Source organism: Equus caballus, chromosome 27 (assembly GCF_041296265.1).
Source record: "Equus caballus isolate H_3958 breed thoroughbred chromosome 27, TB-T2T, whole genome shotgun sequence".
NCBI classification, from domain to species: Eukaryota; Metazoa; Chordata; class Mammalia; order Perissodactyla; family Equidae; genus Equus; species Equus caballus.
The window spans coordinates 29815172-29837726 of record NC_091710.1 but is presented as its reverse complement, the minus strand read 5'-3'; the positions used below and the strand labels follow the sequence as shown (position 1 = coordinate 29837726).

At 40.0% G+C, this 22555-nt stretch overlaps 1 protein-coding gene across 7 annotated transcripts in view; it reads left to right on the top strand.

The window, feature by feature from the left end:
- Positions 1-7601: 7601 nt before the first annotated feature.
- The window catches only part of NRG1 (neuregulin 1), a 218988-nt gene continuing 204034 nt past the window's right edge, over positions 7602-22555 (top strand). For 5 of the 7 annotated variants that reach the window (XM_070253506.1, XM_070253505.1, XM_070253501.1 and 2 more), the window contains exon 1: positions 7602-8364. In XM_070253506.1, the coding sequence (XP_070109607.1) occupies positions 8268-8364 (97 nt within the window). In that variant the 5' untranslated portion in view covers positions 7602-8267. The remainder of the gene's footprint in view (positions 8365-22555) is intronic. The other 2 variants (XM_070253502.1, XM_070253503.1) reach the window with 1 other exon arrangement.

Sequence of the window (22555 nt, the reverse complement as noted above, 5' to 3'; positions counted from 1 at the left end):
ATTACTATGAGTCCCAAGAAAAGGTTTCAGGATGATGTGTATGTCAGTTTGTCCTAGGCATCAGGACTAGAAAGAGAACACTTCCTATGACGATTGGGGAGGCATTGGGAACTTTGAGCAGTTTCATTAGATTGGTGGTGAGCTGGGGGTGGAGATGGATTCCTTGATCTAATAAATGAAGAAGAATGGACAGTGTTTGGTAGTAAAAGGAAAGGAAGGGTCAAAAGAAAGCTTTCTGTTATGGCATCTTTGTTAGAATGGGGAAAGATAAGGTTCCTGGAGAAAACTGGGTAGTTAGGGTGACCTGGCATTACAGACGGGCAGGACAGGTACAGCAGAAGGAAAAAGAAGGGAAAGAATTGATAATACCTTAACAAAAGTTTCTTAGGTAGAAGAAAAAAAATAAATGAAAAAAAGTGAGTTGAGAAAATTTATATTCAGTTCTTTACATTGCACTTCTAAGATGGGACTATAGCTTTAGTACCCAGAGTAAACACCCACTGATATAAATCCTAGCACATTGCTGGCGCTCAGGGGTCTACTTATTATCATGAAAATAAAAGTGATAGTAGATTTCCCCCTCATTCTGTTAGACTCTTTTTGGAAACAACAACAGAAAAATGATCATGCAATTCCAAAGCAAGATAAATGATATCTAAGTAAAAGTGACTTTCTTTTTCTACCTACAAAATCAGGGCTAGTTTTGGTCAGTCTCAAAGACTTGAGTCTCAACTGGAATGACAGAATTTTTTGTGCCCGAATGTAGCTGCCTTGTGGGATCTCAGAGATTTCAGTCCACTCTCGGACGAAAGAAAGATCATTCACAAATGCTAATCCAAACATATTCTTAGACATTCCATTTATATCTAGGGTCCAGGATCATCCCCAGAATTTCTGGGGCCCAAAGAATCCTACATGCTGGTTAAGACCCTAGGCAAGACCAGAGCCCCCTGCACCATTTGAATCAGGTGGTTTCCATCTTGCACCTATGGGAAGGAGTTGGAACAAACCCAATCTTTATGATTAAGCAGAAAATACAACATTTTCCATCAGAATGTAATCTTCTGCATGGTTAGTCACCAGTTATTTTTGGACGGTCATTGGTTTCCGTCAAGTTAGGCTAATTGTTCTGCTAAATCATCTTTAAAAGATGACTTGCCTTCTTGAGTTGTTAATACTTGTGAAATTCTTTTCCCAAATGAATGAGAATTGAAAGATTTATATTTTTTAACACACACATACACAAAAGTTCCCAAACATCTAGTGTGTTGAAAGTTGGTCTGCTGCAAAGTAACGTGAATTCTAGGCCTGGGTCCAGGGGTGGAGATGACTGGAACATTCCACTGAGAACTTCACTCTTGGCTCTTAGCTCAAAACTAAAAATCCCTCGTCAAGTCAGACATATGAAGTATTGGGCTCTAACGTGAGCAGGAACTAACAAAAGGGGGGGAGTATTCATAAAGATTTAGTAAGGAAGTTAGAATGAATTATGTGGGAAAGAAGGAAAAAGAATAATTGTGGTCTTATTACATCCCTGGGCCAGGTACAGAATATCGTGGGTCAGTGTTTCATTCCATACAGCCCAGTTATCATGATGACATTATGAAGTAATTTCCTATATACTATAATCTGTTTTGGAAATGCTTTCTACCAGGTGTCTCTTATGGGACATACCAGAGAAAAGAGTTGATCTGTTAAATTACTCTCGCTGTTCAAATATTTGAAGTACTAATTCATCACTCATGACATTAAATTTATATTTTCACATCATTACAAATTTAACAGGGGTGACTCTTTTCACATTCATGAATAAAGTGCCTCTTGAAATGAAAGAAGATGTTAACCTTGGAGAGGATCTTGCGGAATGACTCTTAAAAGACATGGGGGCATCCGACTCTTTCTCTTAGATGCACAAAAAATTCTGAGCCCCAAGTGTATGGAGAAATCCCTCTGCATTTCCTGGATGGATATGGATGATGGAAAGGGAGCAAAATATTAGAGAAATTAAATCTAAAGTCAAAGATGGTTCAAGGTGGTTACTGGGTGCGACTTACTGCAATGACTATGTGCAGACTTACCACTGGTATGTGAAGTGAAAAATCATCTTATGGGGAGAGGAACCTTATATTACGTCCAGGCTAGAAAGGGGTTTTTAACTCTCTGTTAACAATGCTGTGTTTGCAGGTTTTTATCCATTATCACTTTGTTAGAACATCCTTGCTAAAACCCAGCTCTTTTATGGGTCTTTCTGACACCTCACAAGATCCAAGGGAGAAAATGGAGCCAATAAATGCAATCTACAGATAAAATTTGCAGAGGCAATTTAGGAAAAAAGTAATTATCCTTCTTGGAATTTTACCATTTCACAAAAGTTATTGCCTTACCTCTTAAAGTTTTGAGAGATTATACTGATCACTCAAGATTTTTCTTTTAAACGCTTGTTTTAGGAAAGGCTTATTTCACCAGAAGTTATCCTAAAGTACCATAATCATCATTATCATTTTAAAATTTGATCAAGTAAACATAGGAGCACACACATATATGTATGCATAGTCTTAAATACATATGAAAATTATTCTTTGTCCTCCTTTATCCACCAATTAACAAAATGTATATAATTGGCTATAGGCACAGTGCTAGAGATATAACATAGAACATGAAATAGTCACCTCTTTGCCCTCAAAGAGATTAATGCCCAGTGGGAACAGATCATTGTAAAAAAAATAATCACAAAAACAATTACTTACTTACAAACTGGAAGAAAAATTATGAAGGAGATGCAAAAATGTGATGGGAGATTCAAATGGTTTTCAAAGGTAATGGAAAGCTTTTCTAAGCAACTGATATTCAATTGGAACCTGAGACATAAGTGAATTAGGCAAAGTGTGGTGCTTGTAGGAAAATTCAGGCAGAGGAACAGCAAGTGCAAAGGCACTGAGGCCAGAAAGAACAGCAAGCTTTGGAGGCGTGTTGCAAATAGGCCTCTGTGCATGAAACACAGAGAGTGAGGGATGAAGCATAGTGAGACAGGCTGGATGTAGGCACAGCCTAGCCCTTCACAGGATATGTTTCAATATGCAGTGAAGCACGGATGACTGGGTTAGATTCACATTTCAAAAGGACTCCTCTGACTGCTGTATGTGGCAAGATAATTGGAGGGAGTAAGAGTCCAGGTAGAAAGCTTTGCTATGGTCAAAGCAAAGAAACCATGAAGGCTTGGATTTGGGTGGTACTTACTGAAGAGGGATAAAAGGAGACTGCAGCCAAAGTGACAGGACTTGGGAATGGATCAGATGTAGAATAGGAAGGGTCAAAGATGGTTGTCAGAGTAGGTAATTAGTAATTAGTTCAATCAATTAGTAATTGATTGAAAGAAAATGGTACTATCAGAACTAGGCTTTTTATATTCATCCTATTCTATTTAGATTAATTTTATGCACAACTATTTCGTGCTTACTAGGTGCAAAGTATGGTGCTGGCATTCTAATGGATAGCGATATGAAAAAAGTAGATAAAAGTATACAGAATCTCTGCCTTTTAACACACACAAATAAATATGGCTGTATACATTCATGTATGTCTATCTATGTCTATGTGTATGTGCACATATATACATGTCTATAGAAATTTGAGGTATCTGCAACACATACACATCTGAATTAACTACATGTTGCAAGGTGACTGAGGATAAAGATACATAATCAGTGTGGAGGTCAGGAAGAGAAACCAAAACATTGCATGACATTGTGTTCTTGTAATAAAAGAAACTAAAATGTTTCAAAACTATTAAGTCTTAATACAATCAGCAGAGTAATCTTATCATTAACATGATATATAATAATAATAGCAGTAATCACTGGTATGTAGCAATTAAAAAATTTTTTTAAATCACAAGCAGAAAAACATAAAGATAGATTTCATTTAACTTAATTTGAAGGTTATCTTTTTAGTATTTTTCTTTGGATTCTAAACACAATTTTGTCATCAAACTTAACTTTCTTCACAGCAGACAGAAAATGATTAATTAGTAATTCTGTTAAATATTTGCCAAATGTAATAGAGGACATCATTTCCATTTCTGCCAGGGCATCTAGTTTGTCAGAAGCCCTTTGTTTCACAAAGTCAACTTGCATGTTGATTCTAAGAGTCTAACTAAACATATAGGGCAATTGCTCATCTGTGAATTCTTAAGGCTCCTTTTATCTCACTTTCCTCACACGAGAGTCTTTGCTTGTTTCAATTTTGTGTGTATTCCTTTTGAGAGCTTGTTAATGTCTCCTATTTACAGTATGTGAGAGTATTATCTAATCTCTTAAGATAGTATATAATGGTTTGCCAATACTATAATTGTACAGATGGTGGAATATGCTTGAAATCACTAGAGGTGAATTTACCATGAAGAAAATGAGGCTTACTCTGCAGGGCCTCTCACTTCCAAGGTTCCCTTTAACATTCTTGGACCTGAATTTGTATTTTTAGTTTTATGTTCTTTTCCTTTAAAAGGATTCTCCAAATTTTATGAGTTCCAGAAAACTTATCTGGTCCTGTTTTTCATTTGTATTGTAATAATTAATTTGTTTTTATGTCTTTCTCACCCTATCTTAGCTTCTTGAGAACAGGGGCAATTTTTTTTCTTCTGCTCCTCTACCCTCTATCATTTAGTTGAGTAAATCCTTCATGAATGAATGAATAAGCCGTGTACTTTTAGTGGTTGTTTTGAGGCTGGCTCTGGTGAGCGAGATTTCCTTTTGCATTTGTGCATCTTCATTGATGCCAACTTTGTTGCAAAGTTTTAAAAAACCTGATCTTTATATAAATCATCTTAAACTAGTTTATTTTTGAAAGGCTAAAATTATCTATTTGCAGAATTCTAAATTAAATTCCCATTGCTATCAATATACACAATATTTTGCAAACATGCAGTCTATCTTCACATGTTAATGTTTTTTCCTTTTTTTTTTCTTTTTAAAATTTTCTTGGAGTATTTTTCAGATGGGAATTACTGAGAGAAACGGTATATTTGGCCAGCTTTGTAGATTCTAAGAATGCATCTAAAAGTTAAGTCTAGCCAAAGAAAAATGTTATGGTGCATGATTGCATTTATGTTAAGCTGTCATTTAATATGAGATCTCCATCTTGTCTTTCCTTCTTTCTCAAGTTGCTTATTTTTAATCTCCACTCAATTTTTCAGGGGTTGACATATGTTGACAGGTTGACATATGGTACCTGAGAGTTGATATACCCTCTATGATACAAACTCCTAAGAGGTGAACAATATATAACAAATTAATAAAATTATAGCATGAAGACATATCATCATTTCTAAATTTGACCACTGAGGTTCATACGTTGATTTTCAAGAAAGCAAAAATATTCTTCCTCATTTCTCTATCGCTTGTTCTGATCATTTCCAAGGTTTTTCAAAAATTCAAAAAAAACATTTCATTTGCCACTTCCTGATCACAGAGATGAATAATTTAAGGACACCCTCAAATTGGGTTTTACTACTGGTTTCCTGGGGTGTTTTTTTTTTTTTTTTTGAAGGTATGCTTCTTTTGGTGAGGAAGATTGGCCCTGAGAAAACATCTGTTGCCAATTTTCCTCTTTTTTTTTTTCCTCCCCAAAGCCCCAGTGCGTAGCTGTATCTCCTAGTTGCAAGTCCTTCTAGTTCTTCTATGTGGGATGCCACCACAGCATGCCTTGATGAGTGGTATGTGTAGGTCCACAGGCAGGATCCAAACCTGGGAACCCCGAGCCACGGAAGCAGAACTCGGGAACTTAACCACTACACCACCAGGCCAGCCCTGGTGTCCTGTTTTATGTGGGAAGATCTGAAACTTTTTTTAAAATTCCAAAATACATTTTTGCATTATATCCTTCAATTCTAAAAGAATGATATGTCTAGTAACATGTAGCTATTGTATATACGCCCTTGCAGGGTCTCATGTCCTGGAGATAAAGTATCCTTTTTGCAAGGGCTCCCCTTTCCTGAATTTTGCTGTTTCCTGCTTGTTGAGTAGCAGTCCCTCCTGGGAAAGCAGAGTTATTTCAGCCTATGCTTAGACTCCAGTTTCCATTAGACTCTGTGGAATATTATAGGGCTATTCAGATAGATTCATACTCTTTTCCCCAATTTTGCTGTTTTTCTGGCCCAGTAAAATTTCTATTTGGTGTTTGTTGGAAGGCTATCAGAAGATATTTGGACATCAAACTTTTTCAAAAGAAATAATGACGGCAATATGCTAAGATATCTTTCAACAACTAAAGCCAGTCAACAGTTAGGTTCTTATTACAATGCAAATTAAATAAGAATAAAATTATTCTTGTTTTCGGCCAGTTTTAAAATGAGTACTTTTGCCCCCTCCCTTCCCAGAGACAAAGCAAGGCAGCAGGCCAGATTTCACCTTTATTTAAACGTTGGCAATTAGAAAATCCACTAAGAAGGCTGCATGCAGGTCATGTTCAGTTACCATTAATCCCAGAGAACGGAAAATCAGGCACAAATCACTTTGAAGGAGGAGTAAGTAAATTTCATATATGGGTTGTTCATACTCGCCTCTTCCTGACCACAACTGAAGAGTCTATCACTGCAAATTAACGTTCCGTGTTAGCCACAGCTGTGATAGAAGTCTGAGAACGTTTTCTTTACCCGATTCTGGATCATTCCGTGGTGCCGATTTACTCTGGCCTTTAACTTTTGCCCTTTGCAGCAGGATGCCAACGGATTCTGGATTTCACTGCTCTTTAGAATTCTCCACCAGAGGGAGGACAAGGGAAGAAGAAGGTTTCACTCGCAGTTCTGAGGAAAGTTTGGACCCGGAAAGCTAGCATTAACGAACTAAGAACTAAGCATCTCTACCACTGTCTCCGTTCTACTCTCCCGACCTGCGTTCTCACTCAGCAGAAACTGAGTGACTCCCAGCTATTGCCGTAATTTTATTGTCGATAGCCTTTTAAGCAGTTCCTTTGAAAATTAAGTTGTAGCGAGAGATACAGTTTAGGACACCCCCTTTGAAGAGGCCAGGTTATTATTTATTTTAGGAAAAGCTGAAGATGAGAATTCTGGCACGTTGGTAACCACAGGAAGACAGGACACGCACAGTCAAGGAGCAGATCTATGAAGATGGTGCCATCTAACCATCTTTAAGTTTCACTGAGCCCTTCCTGGGTGCCCAGAACTGTCTTACACTCAAATTCCCTTCCATCCAGAGTTAATCATTGCCCTACAGGCCGGGGGGGGGGGGGGGGGGACGGGACGGTTTTCACTAAAGTAAGAAAGGAACGAACCCTAAACTCTAATGGGAAAACGGCAAACGTTCCTCTCCTTTTCCCAGGTTCCAGAGCCTTAATTTGGCGGGCAGGTGTCAGAGTTGCAAACTTTTTTCTCCAACTTTTCCCCGCGTCAAAGAGAAGTGACCAGGTCTTCGGGGGCGCTGCCTGGCTGCGGAGGCAAGGGAGGAGCAAAGTCCCTGGGTCCACTCCTGGGTCTTTGAATCTCCCCGGGCCGCTCGGTTCGCGTCCCGCGGTTGCAGTGGCGGCGGCGGCGTCTCCGCGCAGCTTCCAGCGACCCCTGTCGGGGGTTCCGGCAGCCGCTCCGCTGCGCGCACCGCCCCCCGCCCAGCCGGGCTCGGGGAGGGAAAGGGGCTGCGCCCGGGAGCGCCGAGCCCAGGCTCCTCCCGGTGGCGTGTCCGCGCCTCGGGGTGGGGGTGTGGTGGGGAAGCGGGAGGGGGCGAGGCAAGGGGAGGGTGAGAAGGAGGCGCCAGGCTCAACCTGCGGGCGGGAGGGGGTGGCTGTGGGGCAATTGAAAAAGAGCCGGCGAGGAGTTCCCCAAAACTTGTCGGAACTCCGGGCTCGCGCGGAGGGCAGGAGCGGAGCGGCGGCGGCTGCCGGGCGATGGGAGTGCGGGCAGGGCTGTGATCGCCTCTCCTCCTTCGGGCTGCAAGCGCGCCGGACAGAGGCCACGACAGGAGCCGACAGCAGCGGGAACCCAGGACTTCCCTGAGCGACAGGAGCAGCCCCAGAGTCAGGGCGATCGCCTGACGGAGCGACCGCCAGTCCCAGGTGGCCCGGACCGCACGCCGCGTCCGCGCCGCTCCCCGCAGGCGACAGGAGACGCCCCCGCGCGGCGCGACTGCTGCAGCCGGGCCGCTCGCTCTCCCCCTCGAGGGACAAACTTTTCCCAAACCCGATCCAAGCCCTCGCACCAAACTTGTCGCGCGTCGCCTTCGCCGGAGCCGTCGGCGTCGAACGTGCACTTCTCGGGCGAGATGTCGGAGCGCAAAGAAGGCAGAGGCAAGGGGAAGGGCAAGAAGGAGCGAGGCTCCGGCAGGAAGCCCGCGCCCGCGGAAGGCGGCCCGAGCCCAGGTGAGTGCGCAGCGCGCCCGGGGCCGCGATCCTCCTTCTCCCCCGCGGCTGCCATCGCCTGTCCCTCGCCCGCCCGCGCCCTGCGCTCCGGGCGCCTGGCCCCGCTTCCGGGCGTCCGCGGCGCGGGGCGGCTCTCGTTCTCCGTGGGGCCGCCCCTCACCTGGCCGCCGAGCCCCACCCGGGCGCCCGCAGCCCGCGCGCAGGGAAAGGGGCGGTACCCCGGCCTGAGCCCTCCGAGGGTCGCGGACGCGCCGCGCTCCCTGGCACGGCCTTTCACCCGCGCCTCCCAGCTGAGCCCAGCCCGGGAGCGGGACCCGGAGTGCAGGAGCGGAGGCTGGGTGCGCGCGTGTCCGGCGCCGGGAGGGCTTTGCACAGGCCCCGTCTGCCCTCTAGCGAGAAAAGCGGGAACGGGTCTCCCCTCGGTGTGCCGGGCTCGGAAGAACCGGGTGGTCGAGAGAGAGGCCGCGTGAGCCATTGCGTGTCGTTGTTTGGGGCCGAGGGCAGGGCGGTGTAGGGTCGCGGGGTTGTGCGTACGTTCACCCCGATTCAGTCCTGCTGTATCGGAACTCACATCAGCTGAGAGGGATTCCTAGAGATCAGCGAAGCAGGTAAAATCTAGCCCAGTGCCAGGAGTCAGGTCTGTTCCAAATAAGTTCTCAAACTTTTGGCTTAGTAGTTCTATTTTTCAGGACCTCTCTGATAAATATGGTTAATTTATGCTCCCAAGAGGTGCCAGAAAGTAAAATTTTATCTGAATTTTTGAACCCAGATGCTTTCTGGTTATATAATAGAATGAAATGGCAGTTGAGGCTCTCTAGAGACAAGTCTTGTATTTGATAATCAGAACACGGACAGGAACGACAGTTTCACCTTAGATTTCCCTCAGAAGAACTGCGGCTTTAGACATTGTCTTGGACAGGGGAGGCATCCCAAATAAATACTCGTTTCTGAGAGACTGAGTGGAGAAGATGCTTTAAAATAGAGAGGAGGGGGACGAATAGAAGGACTTTTTTCCCCTGCCTCTGTAATTCCCAATTGTTAATTGATCCAGACGCCTCGAGTCACTTAGAGCACCCCCCCAAGATGTTTTATAAAGCACTTGGAAGAATTAATTCAATAGTACTTGGTCATCCTGTGGCTGAAGAAGATAAGCAAAGTATTTGCCGTTTTCTTTTAGGAAGAAAACAAGATTTGCCTAGTCCTCTTATTGGCATCACTGATAGCATTTCAGAGCCTGGCTTATTGGCAGGGACCTTTGAGCAAAACAGAAATGGAACAGAGGGTGATTGTTTGGCCACTGCCATGCCTGTGCATGCTTCCACGATAAGATGTTGTTGATCAGATTCACCTTAATTACCTTTTATTAGCCCTCATCAGGATGTATTTCAATTTTACTTACTTTTCTCCTGTGTTTTGTAGATACTATATAGCATTTTATTCAGTAAGGTATGGAATGGGGAGCTGGATTAGCGACCTCCCTAAGTGACTTTCTCTACTGTCCTTTCGAAGGTCATCATAGTAATTTAAAGAGACCTTAGACCCAACCCAAACTGTCAAGTTGTAAAGAGTTATTTGTGGGGCCCTTTAGGGGTTTCCTCTCCTGCCGGTGAATACTCTGCCTTCAGAAGTTTCTGTGGACCTCTGTAGGTGGTCTGATGAATTAAGAAGGGGGCAGCGGTTTGAAGTAGCGTCTCTTTCAAGTAACAGGTTTGCCTTTTGTCAGGGCTTCCTAGCAGCAGTGCCTTGACACAGACATTTCAGATAAGCAGGTAGTTTCAAGGAGGAGAGATTTAGGAGCAAGCAGGCGTTTCCGTGTCCGGTGGATCTTATCTGCTATGTGGGCAGCTGTGTTGGGACTACCTGATGTTCTCTCTTGACACAGAGTTCGAGAGCTTCCTTGGTGGCTCTCATTCTGCTTCCCAGTCCCACAGCCGTGGTTCCCTCTAAACCAGATAGATGGGCATTTTTAAGTGACGTACTCTCTCTTCCTAGAAAAATTGGGGTGAACTTGGCTCTGGGTTAGTTCTTAGTATGTTTGTCTCTCTTTTCCATCAGGTGGTAGTCTTCTTTGGGGAGGAACTTTTCAACCCCTCCAGGGCACTTGGCACTTGTGAAACCACATAAGCGATATAATATTTATTCTTCATTTGATTTGAAAAGAACTGTTAACCTGAAACCAGCTTCATAGAAAAGCACATGGCCTTACATAGGATTGCTTTGAAATCAGTATTTCTCTCCCTCTTCTCATTTTCCTTATGATGGTATGTTCCAGTGTGCTTTTCCTTATCTTAGGAGAATAAATAACTGATTGCCATGATGGTTTGTGGGAGAAACCCACAAGGGTGAAACTCTTTTTCAACTTTGCACTTTTTAGTTCTCAGGCATCCTAGGAGGAACGACCTCTAGATGCCACTTGCCATCCCAACCCAAATTAAGACTTAATTAGGATTTACAAGGACACCTATCTCTTAAATAGCTCCTGTGTTAGTGCCATTCAGTTCCAGGTTTCCCCCCTTTCTTAAAACAGCCACTGAAGCTGTGTGTCCTTGATCATACTCATGCAACAGCCGAGCCTCTCTTTGGATGTTACAACGTTACTTCATGATGGTCGGGGGAGATATAATGCTGAGAGAACTTAGCCTCTCAGCCCTGCTGTGTGCTGTATTATATGCAGAGGCATAAACACATCTGTTGGAGGGAAAGTTTCAAGGGAAAAAGGCTTCTTTAACTTTCATGTGACATGTGTGACTGATACGTGATACATACATGGCTATGTTTCATAGCATCCACATTTTTATACAATTAACTGAATATTGAATTGCACACTATTGGGGCTGCAGATGTTCAACAGAATTATCTGTTTCATAATAATGGCTCTAATAGGTCCTAAGCCCCTCGGGGTCATTGATTCCTCTTCTTTGCTCAAAATAAGCAACCTCAGCATAATCCTGGGCTTTGTAACATGGATCCATATACCAAGGGCCCTGTAACATCTTGGACCTCCTAGATGCTGGACCTCCCATATCTAGGTTCTTCATATTGATTCAGCTCAACAAACTTTTTCTATTGAAGCCTGAATTACAAAACCAGACCTTTTTTTTTTTTCTGCTATTTGGTGTTTGGCTCTAAGCTTCCTTTATGAATCCCTGTTTGCATAAATGTTTTTCTTTCATTAAAACACTGCAAAGGATTCTTTTTTCTTTTTTTCCGTCTTAAATGACCTGGAACAAATTCATTATCAAGCTTAGCCCAGTTCTAGAACAATTGGATTTCCCTTCGCTTCTGGCAGAAGGGACATTTGTGAGTATAAGTGGTGGAAAAATTGAGAAACTTAGGCTCCCAAATGGGTAGAAGTGGGCCATGTGCTCCCTGGATGACATCACCCACCTGTTTCCTTAACTAAGTGGCTCCTCAGGCTGACGTGCTTGTAAACATTCTTGGATATAGAGTGCCCTGTCGCTGACGGGGCAGCATGTGTTTACAGAATGGAAGGAATGTCCAGTGATCTGTTTCAACCTGGTTGCTTGTAACCACTTACCTTATGTAATTATTAAAAACATTAAATATTGTTTACAGGATGAAATAGGACTTCTATTGAAGAATTATTTTGAAGCGGAAAAAGTGGGAGAAACTTGGGAAGCTGTTCTCATATCTGCAAAATGATAAAGTGATACTGATGGAAAAATGGGGAGAAAATATGTATATATTCAGAAAATACTGGACTGGTATGAGAACAATGAACCCCCTACTGGTGCCAGGCACTATTTGGGACACTTTTATATTTATTAATAAGGGAGCTACTATTTATTGCCCTGTTCCAGCAGCAGAACAGATGCTCTGTGTGTTTTACCGCTTGTCCCCTAGGAGGTACGAAAATGCCTCGCTGTTAGTCAGCGAGAGGCAGGATGCCTAATTCTTAGCTCTTCAGCCAGATCGCCTGGGTTGAAATCTCAGTTCTGTTGCTCCTTAACTGTATAGTCATGGGAAAGTTACTTACTCTCTTTATGCCTAAGTTTCCTTCTTTGTAAAATTGGGATAATAATAATATTGTTATTATCATGAAGTTATTATGAGGCTTAAACAAGATAATCCCTGGAAGCCTTCTGAACATTGCCCATCATGTAATGAGTGCTCATAAATGTCAGCTCTGTTTAGGAAATTACTTATGAAACAAATTATCTCTGTCTTTGCAGCGATATTTGATATAATTTTCAAAACTTACCTTTTATGGTAAAAAATAATCCAAAACTGATCTTAGATTAGAGTGAGTATAAATATTAATATCTACTACCTGTAAATATAGAGAAAAGCGGATAAGTATGTCAAATACCATAACTGCATATATGTATTATGAAAACACTCCTGAATTCAGTCTAAATATTGAAAGTAGAGCGAGGTGCAATATAATTTTATCTCTGGCAGGAAAATGTTGAGGTTTCAAGCTATGAGAAGATTTTGAAACATGACTCCTTTTCTGGCAACACTTAAGAGTTGATGCTTAAACCTCATTCTATTATATGGAATGCATAATCTTCTCTTTGGGGACTAGTACAAATTGCAGCAATTGAAAAGGAAAGTGTGTATTAACATGCTCTTTGTTATCTTTTTATCAAGTGTAACAGTATACTGCCAGCAAGCTTCATTGCACTGACTGCAGGTGTTGCCGAATGTAAACAAAGTCATGAATATAACAAATCTACGTTTCTCACTATTTTCTTTCCTCCCTCTCCTCACTAGAATGGGTATATGAAGTCTTAAAAGTTCTGGGATTGTGATACCAAATCTGTTTTATTAGCATTCTTAAGGTAACAAGTTAAATTTGACTTTAATGATAATGATAGTTTATTGTGTTGTGTTAATGAAAGAAGAAGACAAACCAAGGGTCAGTATTTTGGGTGAGTGATTTTATTTGCTCAAATAAGCAAATAAATGGACTTCTAATATTTCAAATAACCCTAGAGCTCTCCTCTTGACAGAGAATAGAAAAAATTAAATCTTACAGTATTAGCTTCAAAACAGATTTATTTTAACCAGAGGACAATAATAGCTATTAACTATGCTATTGGGTACCTAAAATAAAATTTCCCCAAAGGACCAAGTAATGTTTTGGATGCATCCTAATTCTACGCATGTCTGTATGTGTGTGTGTCCCTGTATGGGCTTTAATAGATTAAAAAAAAAAAAAAGCGAGCTACCAAAATGCCAATAGATGTCAGTGTTTGTCGCTTTAGAAAAAGTGAAGCAGTAGGAAAACAAGAGACAGCTTAATTTATTCTCCATTTTAATAAGCGTAAAGCTGGTTCCTTTGAAAAGTTTGACAATTAATGATATCCTGTATAACCCTGCTTACTTACATTTTGTTAATGAAAATATCACATTTTTTCTTCTTTCTCTCTCCTAAATATTAAAAGCTGCCTCTGCAATAAATTTGCCAAAGAATCTAGAATGTAGGCTGAAAAGACGCTAATCAGTGCATTTCTTCTTTTTTTAAATTAAGAAGCAATTATCTGAGAATGTGGTTACACTTTGGATTTATTTTGCATTTTTAAACTATAAGTTAATTATGCATGTTTCTTATGTCATCTTAAGATTCAATAAGTGCGTTTTTCAGTCCGACTCAAGTGAGATCTGTGGCGTTCAGCCTCTGGAAGCCAGAGATGATCAGAATTATCTTTTCTTCGTCTTACCAGTGTCACCTTTCTCTGGCCTCCAGAGGGTGCTCCAAGAGCATCACACTGCTGTTCCCCAAAGAATGACTCCTTTTTGCTTAAGTGCCTTTGATATTCTGGCCAACCTAAGGGGAAGAATAGGGTCCTGATTTCATCACAGTTAGCTGCCTCAACTGGAGTTTATTTTCCAGCTAGACCAAATAGCCCAAATTGGCTGAGAATTCTGAATGAGAATATTCTGAAATGTCATTCTGATGATGACCACGCAGTTGTCAGCTTGCAAGGGGACATCTGTGAGATTAATTTTAAGCAGCGCCTTTTCCCCAGAGAACCTAGCATCTTAGAAGCACCTTTCAGTTGCCCCTTAACAGCAGTTCCTTTTGAATAAGTTCAGGCAGTGCCCACAACAAGATTTAGTCATGTTTCAAAGTTTCATGATGGCACTGGAAAATTATATGTGGAAGGATCAAAATTGAACAAAGGATCTTTAGGCACCTATTTGTTTTCATTTTTTCTCACTGTATCTTCAAACCTTGGCTAGAATGTTGAAGAAACCTACATTGATGGAGTTACACATTTTTGAAAATGAGTCCGAATGACTTATTCTTTAGGATCATGGGCTAATATGTCCCCATTATATGCTCATTATTTATTCCATCCCTCACTTGTCATCTTCATCATGAGTTAGTCCCGTTATGTAGCTCTCCTTCTCTTGTTAAAGTGCAGTGTTGTTCACATTGTTTTAAGAAAGGTTTAAGAAATGTATTTCTTACATTGGTTTCTTACACGTGGTTTAAGAAAGTTATTATTGATAGGAAGTAGCCTTTGCTCTGCCAGAGTGTCCCAAACCTTTCATTTCATAGCTTCTCCAGGCCGGCAGCTGGCTCCTCTGGGCAGCTGTTGAGTTTTAGTTTCAGTGATGTGAGAGTCAGAGAATGTTTTATTAGGTTGAACCATATGAAATTGTCAATTTTGTAGGTCGTACATGACTGAATATTGTCAATGTCATGCAGTTTAATCTGATATTTGGACTCTGGTAGTTTGACTTTATGCTTTTTACGTGTTATTTTAAATAATATAGTAATGACAACTTCGAAAAAATTCTTATAAGGTTTGGTAATTAAATGAGGTTAAAGTAATATATAAAAGGAATCTGGGTTAGGAAATCATTGAACCTGTGCCATTTTCTCCAATGAATAGATCAGGTTATATGATATCCATAAAAAATGAATTCAGCTTAGAATAGAATGCCAGGGCACCAGAATTTTCCCTTGGAGAGAAAACTAGTGCATTTCTACCGCAACATGTAACTTCTATTTTTATTTGACCTGTGGCAAATGGTTATCATGCTTTGTCTTAGCATATTTCTACAGAAATTACAGAGATGTGGGTAGGAAATATTGGTGATTGGTGAATAATCTTGGCTTTATTTTTTTGGAATACCATAAAAAAATCTTTCCTTAGTTTTATAGTATTACATCAACTCAATTTTTCTGGTAGATTTTTTGTTTTTTGTTTTTTTTTTTGCTGAGGAAGATTCGCCCTGAGCTAGCATACATGTTAATTTTCCTCTATTTTTTAGTATGTGGGCTGCCAGCACAGCATGGCCGCTAACAGAGCAGTGTAGGTCTGCACCTGGGAACTGAACCTGGGCTGCCAAAGCAGAGCATGCTGAACTTAACCACTAGGCCACCAGGGCTGGCCCCCTTCTAGTAATTTTAATGTGTGAATTTTATTGTCAAGTGAAAACGTGTCTCATTATGAATGGCCCATATCACTTTATAAATAAGGTTAAAATTTAAAAAAAAATGTTTAGCATGTATTTGTTTGCATTTGTGATTGTAACTCATCTGTGTGTGACATGTAATCTCACAATTGTAGAGACAAATTGCATTTTTGAAGGATATGGCAGGGTCCTTTGCCATTCCATAGTGAATCTATAACCAATCTTTAAAAGGAAATGTCTGAATTCTAATTTGGAATGATTTTTTTTCCAGAGCAAATAAATTTTATAAATATAGGGAAACGTTTTGAATATTGTATGTCTTATGTTTATGGACTCCAGAATTGAAAGTCAAAATTCCTGTGCATTTTATGATTTTTTTCAAAAAATATATTTCAACCTATGTAAGACACAGTTTGAATATTAATTAACGCACAGAAAAATTTCTCTTAAAACCCTAAAGTTTTATACCGTAGAGTTTTTTTTCTTAGCTGTTTTTGTATGTCGTTTATTTAGGAGTTTCGTTGTATGTAATGATAGAAAATCACACTTACATGTGAACTGATAAGAAATGCACTCAAAAATCAGAGGAGAAAAATCAAGGAGATAGTCAACAGGTATTTAAAAGAAAACTAATGCTCATGACAAGAGAGCTTTCTTTTATAGAGATAAATACATATGTTGCTGTGTAATGTTTAGGAACAAGTATTTTGTGAATCGAATCTTCCAGAAATTCTTAAGTTTATCAGGACTTAGAAGAGTTTCTGGTTGCCCCTGAATGCGTCTCTTGCCCGTTGTCTTCGTCTTATTCCTTGGACTTTCAGTGATATTGGAGGACAAGTAGGGGAGCACAAGAGGAAACTTCCTCTAAAAGTAGTTGATGGAAGGTAGGCTGCAGGATGAAGGAAGTCCTTTTGGACACAGGACACTATAGTTTCGTGCCTACAGTGTGGACATTTGTATTATGTTTAATATGATTTAGTATATGAAAAAAAACTTTTTGGTAGCTTCTCTTTGCCCTTTCTTCTCCCTCCTGCAAATGTGGAAAGTTTACTTTCCAATTATGAGTTTATACTAATTGAAAGTTACGGACATTTAAATGAAAAGGTGGTTTTGTGTTTGTTTTACATATGCATGTTTATGTGAGTGTACAGTAGGAAGGCTTTTTTGGATGGAGGCCAACATCACATCCATTTGTGACCTAAGTGAGAGTTGATCTGAGGCTAAAATGTGCACCTACGTAGTCAGCAGTTCAGTGAAACCCAAAGGAACATCTTAAATCATTGTTCTGATGGTTCTAAGTTTGAATGGTATTTATGTTAAATAGCATAGTTTTACTTCTCTCCAGACCCACTGGAGTGAAGGAAGAGCAAAGTATGGATGACATTTTGAATCTGCGTCTACATATTCCCCAGAGGATGGAATGAAACAAAATTCCCTTAAGAAGGACATCCCTGGGCTCCAGAAGTCTAGAACTGAAAAGTATTTTGCCTGCTCCCCAGGTTATCTGGCCTATTCACCTTAAAAATAAAAATCCCTTTTCTGAATGTGACCACTAAAATAGGAAAGAAAAGAAGAGTCAGCTCTGTTCTTTCCTAACCAGCAGGCCAAATGGTTCTTGTGTATGAGGATAATGCAGTTCAGAACACATTAGCGTGAAAATTTGAGTTTGAGCAGCACCAAGTCAAGCTTCCTGGGACACCTGAATGGTGGCCTGGCTTAGCAACTGCTGCTATGTATGTCCCAGAGTAGGGAGCTGCTGGCTTTAGTTGGATCAGAGCAGTGGTTGAGAGGCAAGCCTCGGGCTCTGTCCTCTGATTCCACAGATGTGAGCCCTGGATGCGCCACATCCCACTAGCAGAACTCCGATGGTGACGAAAACTCTTTCAGCCTCAGTTTCCATGTATATACATAGTGGAAAATAATATTATGTAATTCATGTGGTCATTCCAAGGATTCGTTTTTGGTATTGTGCTGGGTACAGAATAAGGACTAAATGAACAGTTTTAGTTAAATATTAATAAAATATAAGCATTTTTCCAGTGTTTGTTCATCTAATGGTATCTTCTAGCTATGTATGTCTGCATCAGTGTTGTCTGAATTTTAAGCCTCCAGAAGAGAACTTTATAAATACTGTACATGTTTTCACAGGATCTTTTATGCAGAGATTCTTCGTAAATGATGATCATGTTGTTGATGATGCATATCAAATATTTATTTGGCATAGCTGTTATAGCTTTGGACCATTGGTGAGAGTTGGATGCCAAATATGTAACACATTCATAAAAACATCAGCTGGACTTTTTTTGGGGGGTGGGGTGGTGAGGAAGATTGGCCCTGAGCCAACATCTGTTGCCAGTCTTCTTTTTTTTCTCCCCCAGTACATAGTTGTATATCCTAGTTGTAGGTCATTCTAGTTCTTCTGTGTGGGATGCCGCCACAGCATGGCCTGATGAGCAGTGTGTAGGTCCACGCCCAGGATCCGAACTGACGAACCCTGGGCGGTGGAAGCAGAGTGTGCAAACTTAACCACTTGGCTACAGGGCAGCCCCCAACTGGATATTTTTAACTTGTGGTTCAGCTTGAACTTTGACCTATAGATAAACTCATTTTTGAAGAATGGAGGAACACTAGTGGTGATGTTTTAACAGATTGGTGCAATAATACGTTATAGGTACTTGTATTTTAAATAGTACACACACTTAATTTTTAAAAGTATATGCCAATTAGTTCTTTAGATGTAACTTTCCCTTCCCTGTCTCCCATTTCTTGATGGTCAAGGGTAACTTTGCATTACTCATAGTCCTTAGTAGAGTACTTTACATATGGATATTTATAGAATAAATGGGTGAGAATCATTTTTCTGCATATATTTATTAACTATTTTGTTTCCTGAGCTTTGATGATAGATAATTATAGTTTATGAATTGATCTAGTTGGAGCATATTGTGTTGTGAGGTATAATAAGTTCATTGTCTGACAACATTTTTCATTTGTATATTAAGTAGACATTATTTTGTTTATATGTTTCCAACCTGCATTTGTATTCTTTTGGTATTTTCTTTCTTCTCTGCCAACAGAGTGACAGTATTTCTTAAGCACAATATTTTATTGTTAAAAATTACAGTGTTCTTTACATTTGCTACTTTAAATTGTTTTTAAATAAAAAAGGGAAGCCTGCCTTGAAGCCCATGAAATAGTAGATTCTTATAAACAATGATTATAGCAGTAATATTGAAAATTGTTGTTACCTAGTTCTGAGAAAAATATTGAAGGTTGCTCTGTTGTTCCCAAGAAAGATTAGTTCAGTTACAGAAAATAGATATCGTGATTATAATGTGTTTTAGTGGGGTCACCTTGCTGTGTACTTGGAATCTTCCCCAGAGGGTCCGGGAGGGGGGCGGCTCATGCATTATCCATTTTGGGAAAGAGTTATACATACAGGAATTATGGAAATGAGCTGGTGGGTTTGTCAAGAGAAAACCAATTACTTGAATACTGAGTTAAATGGAAAATGAAATACATAATTTTCCATATATTAAATTGAATAGAAATGAGAGACTTAAGGGTTGTTTTTTGGTGTTTTTATTTTTTACGTATTGATTATATTGTGTATTCTCGGTTGCCCTTAACCTGATAGGAAGGAAAACTGTCGATAGAAATAGTTATTTTGTATATTTTGATTTTTGGAAAGCATCCTTAGAGTTTTAAATGTGTACATCATTTACGCCCCATCAAAAAGGACTGATCCTCTTTGGGAAGGCAGGCGAGACAAAATTCAGTCATTATCTTTCCCCAGGAATTAACGCAAATAAAGGGACAGTATAGAGAATATAGTCCCTGGAGCTTTATGGCTTCATTGTCCTCTGAGATCAAATCTACACGAGACTCCTTCTACCAAGAGAGCCTCTAGATTGGACTGTGCGTGGGGGAAAATGTCACCGCTTACAGTATACTACTGCTTACAGAATAAATATTCACAAAACTTAAAAAGCTCAGTGAAAGCCCCATATCTGAATTTGGTGACCGTGGTCACACCCTGTAAGGTAAAGGCATTCCTTAGGGCTTCCCTCCACCCTCCGCTTAAGGGAAGCTTATTTCATTCTACCTCTTGAAGTTGTGTTGTGTTGAAAAAGCGAGTCACAGCCATCTTGCTGCTTGCCCTGAGCACACCAGTGTGGATTACAACTCCCTGGAGCCAGAAGGAGCATAGCAAGCGTCTTATGGGGACCTCCATCTACACGTGCCTGTTTGGAAAACTTCAAGGTGCCTACGCCTTCTGACGTCATAGGATTCCGTGAGTGAGGCAGCCATGGAAGATCTGAATGCTCTTTTTGTCCTTTGGCATATGTGATTTTATAAAGTTACTGCTGACCGTAATGCAGATACCCTTTTGGGGTTTGTTTCCGTGAAACTCTTCAGCAGCTGGATGGCACAGCTCCTAAATAATGCTGTTGCTGTTGAGCACGATAAGTTACAACTGTAGCAAGAGAACCATTTATTCATTCCCAAATGGTCTTAGAAGTCTCACATTAACTCACGGAGAGAAATAACCCCATGGAAGATTCACAGTGTTTTGCTAGTATTAGTATGTCAACTCACTATAAAATATAAAAAATATTCCCAACTCAGAACTTGTAAGAATTGAGTTTTTGATTATGAGTACAGCAGTTCTGTGTTGAAAAACTCCCTTGACAAATTAAGTGAATAATGGACATCCTTAGAATTGTCATGTTTCATGGTACATTTGTAACTAAAAGCCTCTTCTTTAAGTAATGATGGATGGCTTCATGGAAAAAGTCAAAAAGTCACTCTATTTCTGATCACTGGAGGAAATAAGAAATGGAAATGATTACATATTGATATAAATCCAATGTTCTAAATTTGCATATTGCCTGAATATGCAGTTATACTTTCTATGGGAATAGACTTTCTTTTCAATTACTTTAAAAAGTATTAATAAATAATTATACTTAAAATTGGCTGGAGCTACGTTTTAAATGGTTAGAGAGGTTTACTTTTTATCGGATTTTTTTGTGATTACTAGTCCTATAAATAATATTCAGGAATTGGTATAAATGCTGAGCCAACAAAATGTGTGTAAATAAATAGGTAACTTTCTACATTCTATCACCTTATTTTCTATAATACAGAAAATACACTTTGAATATTTTACTTATTTTCAGTTTGTTTATTCTGTTTTTGTTTTTGGTTTTGGTTTGCAGGACAGAAGTCAAAGCAATCTCAATTCTATTTTGAGCATTTTATTTTGTTATTTATATATTTTAATTTTTGGAAAACAAGCCCTTGTCCTCACCCAGAGGAATTTTCACTTGAGTGGTCATAGATGCACATTTTAGCATTTCACGTCTCCAGACTGTAAGCTCCATGAGGTCGTGTCTATCTTGTGCATTATCATATCACCAGGGGCCAGCACAGTGGGGAATATAGTCATTGCTCTTAAGAATTTATTCACTGATAGGGGCTGGCCCGGTGGCATAGTGGTTAAGTTCACATGCTCCACTTTGGCAGCCTGAGTTTGTGGGTTCAAATCCTGGGTACGGACCTACACACCAAGCCAAGCTATGGTGGTGCCTTACATACAAAAGGAAGAGGGGGCTGGCCCTGTGGCTGAGTGGTTAAGCTCATGCACTCCGCTTCAGTGGCCTCGGGTTCGCTGGTTCGGATCCTGGGCGTGAACCTACTCACCGCTCATCAAGCCATGCTGTGGCAGCATCTCACATAGAAGAACTAGAATGACTTAGAACTAGGATATACAACTAAGTACTGGGGCTTTGGGGAGACAAAAAAGAGGAAGATTAGCAACAGGCATTAGCTTAGAGCCAATCTTCCTCACTAAAAAAAAAAAAGAATACAAAATAGAGGAAGATTGGCATGGATGTTACCTCACCAACAGTCTTCCTCAAGGAAAAAAAAATATTCAGTGTTGGAATGAATGAGGGAGCATTGCTAATTCACTTTAAAGTTTATTAGTAGCAGTTTAGTTATTACGTTACCATCAGTTGATAAGAAAATATGAATACAAATCACTAGTACCAGTGATTCATGGATTTGTTCCTAAATTGACCATTCATTTTTTTTTTGTTTAAATTTGCAGAATTTATATTAAAGCCCTCAGTAAATAATAGCCAGTGCTTAATTATTGAGATGAATGAGTAGCAATTAGAGGTTTGTTCAATCTATAGTTCTTGCTAACCTAAAATGTTTCGTTACATTTTCTCTTAAGTCCATAGAGGCAGTTAAGAAATTAATTAAGCTGATGCAGTTTAAGAAGTTAATGTTTGTAAATCTTAGATCGTTGCCTGGAATATAAATGTTTGTTATGTTAAGAGTTTGTTATATAACTAAGTAACAACTGTTGCTGTTAAGTAATGAAAATAATCTTAAATAATATTAGTACTGTCTAGAAAGTAAAACCTTAAATATGCCCATATTCGTTCTGGGGAAAATCGATAGAATATAGAGTAGAATAATAGAACGTTAGGACTGAAAGGGTTATCGTATAGGTCATCTTCTTGAATGACATCTTTTTAGATGAAGGAAACCCCAGGCCCAACGAGAGCATCAGTCTTAGCATCAGTCTTAGCATCAGGCATCCTGATTTCAGGGTAGGGATTTTAATTACTATGATGCTGCACTTTCAGGTCTAAGCTTGGCCCTGTATGTGAATTCAGCTTCACTTGTCTAGTGCGTTGAGTGGTATTATGCTTCCAGGTAAGAAAAATGTATTTCTGTGCCATCAGATAGCAGCTTGGGGTACATCACTGATATGATTTTA